Consider the following 6,000-nt stretch of genomic DNA (forward strand, 5'->3'; position numbering starts at 1 on the left):
TTTCCTTTGTTTTTAAAATGGGTGTAGTATTTACCTAGCTGATAACTCACTTTTATAGAGCTTTTCATCCATTGATGTCAAAGCACTTTACAAAGGAGTCAGTATCATTATCTCTGTTTTGCAGATGGGGAAACTGAGGTACAGCGATTTACCCAGCAGGCCAGTGGAGGAGCTGGGAATAGGATCCAGCTCTTGTTAGTCCCAATACTGTTCACTTTCTATTAGGCCACACTCCCAACTACTATTTAAAGTGCTTTGAACATGTGAAGTACTCTATAAATACTCATCATTAATATTTATTTTAAATGGCTGGAGCTTTACTGGCTTATATGCATCCTGGATTGGACCCAAAGTGTGGAGCATAGAGGAGAGCTAGTTTCCCAGTGAATGAGTTGTAAAAAAGCCAGAGGACCGTATTGGGTGACAAAAACAGCATTTACAAATCTGAAATAAAGATGGAACATAGGGAACAATGTGTGTAACTGAGTGGTAGCTTTGTGTCTATTACTTTTGCAGTTCATGAATGACTCTTTTTTTTTCTTTTTTTGCTTTCTGGTCAAAACTTTTTATTAAAATGGATAAACACATCTAAGACGTTTTTCTTGAAGCTGAGCAAGAGCTTCTAATTTACAAGGGTGGGTTTAAATAGATACAGTGTGTGGGTATCTATATAATTATATTTCTTTTTTCCCAGGTAATTTTGAAAGTGAGTATGACGATGTCACAATCAAGATGATTTTTGCAATTGTTCAGATCGTTGGGTTTTTCAATTCCATTTGTAACCCTATGGTCTATGCCTTTATGAACAAGAACTTCAAGAAAAATTTCCTCTCTGCAATCTGCTTTTGTACCGTCAAGGAAAACCCATCCCCTTCCAGGCGACCTGGAAACTCGGGGATTACTATGATTCAGCAAAAGGCAAATCTTTTTCAAAGAGAGCCCACTGCTTTAGAGGCTAGGAGAGAAGCATTCAGTGATGGTAACATTGAAGTCAAATTCTGCGATCAGCCAGCTGCAAAAAAGAATACAAAAAGGCACCTTGCTTTGTTTGCCTCTGAACTCACTGTGCACTCTGCATTAGAAAATGGACACTAGTGTCATGAACAGACTTGCTTCCTATCTTTGATATCTTTCAACAAACCATTTTGTTTTATTTTTGTACTTTGCACACTGAAGTGAGAAAAGAGAATATATTTTATGGATTACGATGATAGAATGTTTTCAAAACAGTAATATATTTTAGAGAGATTAAGAATAAAACTTTGGAAAACAAGTTCCACTATGATTCCTCAAAATATTTTTCTTCTGACAAATTCTGGCTGACTGGGGTTTACCCCCAAATGAGAACAAACTCATGCTGTTTTTCTATTAACAACTCTGTTTACTTTGTGCCTGTGTTCTGGCTGGCCAAGGGACTGTGCATAGCTGACTCTACAAATTGCCTGAAGGTATTATCAGTGGGGTGAGTACATACTAGTTCTGAGCAGGTCTGGATTCTATATGGAACATGCTACTTCTACTGAGACCCACCCTCTGCAGCTCAGTGGACAAAGGCTCTGGAGAAGGCACATCAGGCGTATTATACATTTCTCTTTTGCTATGTAGGCCAGACAGAATTTTTCTGTCTAAAGTAAGACTTAAGCACACCATACATACTAAGGCTTTTTAAAAGGGAAGCCAATTTGATATCTACAATGTACTTCTTGCATGTGTCTATCTGATGTGCTGTCATCATAGGATAATTAGCTGAATACAAATATGAATATTACAGTGGACTGGCCTGTAAACTGCATCACTTCCATTGTCAAGAAGTTCAGTTAATCAGTAAAATGCAGAATGTGTTCCCTAAAAAATAGTTGAGTTTAAGGTCCTAATTCAGATACCTTGTCTGACTAAACTGCAAGGGTACATCTACACTGTAGCGCTATTTCGGGATATGTCTAGTATCCCGAAATAGCTATTCCACATCTTTGAAACAAGCCCATTATTTCAAAATATAATGGTCTCACTATTCTGACGTCCCTGTTCCATGAGGATTAAGGGATGTTTCAGAAGAACAGTTTATTTCAAAAGTTGACTCTGTAGACAGCGCCAAATTACGAAATAAGTTATTTTGAAATTAACTCGAAATAAGCTACAGCAATTTATGTAGTTTAAATTGCGTAGCTTATTTCAAGCAAGGGTGCTGTGTAGATGCACCCTAACAGTATCATCACTATAAGGCCTGTATGGAAATACGGGGTCTGATTGAAAACCTACTGAAGTCAATAGGAATCTTTCCATTGATTTCAGTGAGCTTTGGATCAGTCCCTGTAAAAGTCATAATCTTCTAGTTTTATTTTTCTGTGTAGCATTTCCTCCCTCCCTAAATGTTCTGCTTTCTGTCCAGTGATAGCACAGTACAGGCAGTCCCCGGGTTACGTACAAGATAGGGACTGTAGGTTTGTTCTTAAGTTGAATTTGTATGTAAGTCGGAACTGGCGTCCAGATTCAGCCACTGTTGAAACTGACCAGCAGCGGCTGAATCGGACACGCATGGGGCAGAGCTGCTGGGGTGGTGCTGGGTTGGTCCCGCAGCGCTGTTCCTCGGCGCTACTGGACCAACCCGGCAGCACCCCAGCTGCTCTGCCCCAGGTGTTCCCAAGTCAGCCGCTGCTGAAACTTATCAGCGGCTGACTCCAGGAAGCCCGAGGCAGAGCTGCTCTGCCTCGGGCTTCCTGGAATCAGCCGCTGATCAGTTTCAACAGCGGCTGAATCTGGACACCTGGGACAGAGCAGCTGGGGCGCTGCTGGGTAGGTCCCTGCAGTACCGTACTTCGGCGCTGCGGGGACCAACCTGGCAGCACCCCAGCTGCTCTACCCCAGCTGCTCTACCCCAGGTTTCAGCTGCTGCTGAAACTGATCAGCGGCTGATTCCAGGAAGCCCGGGGCAGAGCAGCTCTGCCTAGGGCTTCCTGTAGTCAGCCGCTGGTCAGTTTCAGCAGCGGCTGACTTGGGGACGCCTGGGGCAGAGCAGCTGGGGTGCTGCTGGGTTGGTCCAGTAGCGCCGCACCTCGGCGCTGCGGGACCAACCCGGCAGCCCCCCAGCTGCTCTACCCCAGGCGTCGGCCAGAAAAGCCTGGTCTGCTGTGGGGGGGGCGCAATAGCTGCATGCCCCCCCCCCAGCAGACCAGGGAGACGCGGAGCGGCTTTTCTCACCGCGGAGGACGCGGGCGGCGGGACCGCGGTGCGTCTCGGCGGTCCCGCTGCCCGCGTCCTCCGCAGCGAGAAAAGCCGCTCCACGTCTCCCTGGTCTGCTGGGGGGGGGGTTAGCTCCACGTCTCCCTGGTCTGCTGGGGGGAAGCACCCCCCGTGCCGCCAGAGGCGGCAACAGTGGGGGAGGCACCCCACACTAGCGGGCCCCCGCTTCCCTCTGGTTCTTAACTAGGGGTCCGACTTAAGTCGGACTGACGTAACCCAGGGACTGCTTGTACTCACTCACTCGGAGATTTTAGCAAATACAAGATTGAAGTTGCACCAGAGGTGAAAGTAAGCAGGTGTGCTCTGGTGCGCTGCTCCAGCAAGAGCTGGCTACGCTGCAGTAAAAGCCAGCTGGGAGGTATTTAAAGAGCTGGCAGGGAACCAGGTCGCAATAGGACAGTATCTGTAAGAAATGTTAAGTTACTTTCACTGCTAAGTGGCACACAGTGAAAAATGTGAAGCCAGTACAAATGTGAACTATCAGAAATGGGCCAAAACTAGAACTTTGAATTTGAACTTATATGGATTTCTGGCCAGGGAGAAGAAGCTTATTTAGATTCTCATCCTCTGATTTCACACCAGAACTCGTTCAGAATTGGATCCAAAACCACAACTTGCTTAGAACATAAGAACATAAGAACGGCCGTACTGGGTCAGACCAAAGGTCCTTCTAGCCCAGTATCCTGTCTACCGACAGTGGCCAGCACCAGGTGCCCCAGAGAGGGTGGACCGAAGACAATGATCGAACAATTTGTCTCCTGCCATCTTTCTCCAGCCTCTGAAAAACAGAGGCCAAGGACACCATTTTATCCCCTGGCTAATAGCCTTTTATGGACCTAACCTCCATGAAATTATCTAGCTTCTCTTTAAACTCTATTATAGTCCTAGCCTTCACAGCCTCCTTTGGCAAGGAGTTCCACAGGTTGACTACACGCTGTGTGAAGAACTTTCTTTTATTCGTTTTAAACCTGCTACCCATTAATTTAATTTGGTGTCCTCTAGTTCTTCTATTATGGGAACTATTAAATAACTTTTCTTTATCAGCTCTCTCCACACCACTCATGATTTTATAGACCTCTATCATATCCCCCCCTCAGTCTCCTCTTTTCTAAACTGAAAAGTCCCAGTCGCTTTAACCTCTCCTCATATGGAACCCGTTCCAAACCCCTAATCATTTTAGTTGCCCTTTTCTGAACCCTTTCCAAGGCCAAAATATCTTTTTTGAGGTGAGGTGACCACATCTGTTCACAGTATTCAAGATGTGGGCGTACCATAGTTTTATATAGGGGCAGTAAGATATTCTGTGTCTTATTTTCTATCCCTTTCCTAATAATTCCTAGCAACCTATTTGCCTTTTTGACCGCCGCTGCACACTGCGTGGAAGTTTTCAGAGAACTGTCCACGATAACTCCAAGATCCCTTTCCTGATTTGTCGTAGCCAAATAAGCCCCCATCATACTGTACATATAGTTGGGGTTATTTTTTTCAATGTGCATTACTTTACACTTATCCACATTAAATTTCATTTGTCATTTTGCTGCCCAATCACTGAGTTTGGTGAGATCTTCTTGGATTCCCTCACAGTCTGCTTCTGTCTTGACTATCCTAAACAGTTTGGTATCATCCACAAACTTACTACCTCACTGCTTACCCCCTTTCTCCAGATCATTTATGAATAAGTTGAAAAGGATTGGTCCCAGGACTGACCCTTGGGGTACACCACTAGTTACCCCTCTCCAATCTGAAAATTTACCATTTATACCTACCCTTTGTTTCCTGTCTTTTAACCAGTTCGCAATCCAAGAAAGGACCTTCCCTCTTATACCATGGCCATGTAATTTACACAAGAGCCTTTGGTGAGGGCCTTGTCAAAGGCTTTCTGACAATCCAAGTATACTATATCTACTGGATCCCCTTTATCTGCATGCTTGTTAACACCTTCAAAGAACTCTAACAGATTAGTAAGACAGGCTTTCCCTTTACAGAAACCATGTTGACTTTTGTCCAACAAATTATGTTCTTCTACATGGTTCACAATTTTATTCTTTACTATTGTTTCGACTAATTTGCCCGGTACTGAAGTTAGACTTACCGGTCTATAATTGCCAGGATCGCCTCTAGAGCCCTTTTTAAATATTGGTGTCACGTTGGCTACCTTCCAGTCATTAGGTACGGAAGCCGATTTAAAGGATAGGTTACAAACCACAGATAATAGCTCAGCAATTTCCCATTTGAGTTCTTTTAGAACCCTTGGATGAATGCCATCCGGTCCTGGAGATTTGTTAACATTAAGTTTTTCTATTTGTTCCAAAACCTCCTCTAATGACACTTCAATTCGGGACAGTTCCTCAGATTCATCACTCACAAAGGACGGTGCAGATTCGGGAATCTCCCCAACGTTCTCAGCCGTGAAGACTGAAGCAAAGAAATCATTTAGTTTCTCCGCAATGGCTTTATCGTCCTTGATTGCTCCTTTTATAGCTCGATCATCTAGGGGACCCACAGGTTTTTTAGCAGGCTTCCTGCTTCTATTGTACTTAAAAAACATTTTGTTATTTCTTTTTGAGTTTTTGGCTAGCTGTTCCTCAAAATCTTTTTTTGCTTTTCTTATTACATTTTCAAACTTGATTTGACAGTGTTTATGTTCCTTTCTATTTATCTCACTAGGATTGGACTTCCAATTCTTAAAAGATACCTTTTTGTCCCTCACTGCTTCTTTTACATGGCGGTTAAGCCACGGTGACACTGTTTTAGGTCTCT

General features: G+C 44.0%; 1 protein-coding gene across 1 annotated transcript in view; it reads left to right on the forward strand.

Annotated features, from left to right (window-relative positions):
- Window positions 1-2,546, forward strand: part of QRFPR (pyroglutamylated RFamide peptide receptor) — a 69,311-nt gene extending 66,765 nt beyond the window's left edge. Inside the window, exon 6 of the mRNA XM_006125586.4 lies at window positions 695-2,546. Within this exon, the coding sequence (XP_006125648.1) occupies window positions 695-1,095 (401 nt within the window). The 3' untranslated portion in view covers window positions 1,096-2,546. The remainder of the gene's footprint in view (window positions 1-694) is intronic.
- The last annotated feature ends 3,454 nt before the right edge of the window (window positions 2,547-6,000 follow it).

The sequence above is a fragment of the Pelodiscus sinensis genome, chromosome 4 (genome assembly GCF_052426305.1).
Source record: "Pelodiscus sinensis isolate ZL-2025 chromosome 4, ASM5242630v1, whole genome shotgun sequence".
NCBI lineage: Eukaryota > Metazoa > Chordata > Testudines > Trionychidae > Pelodiscus > Pelodiscus sinensis.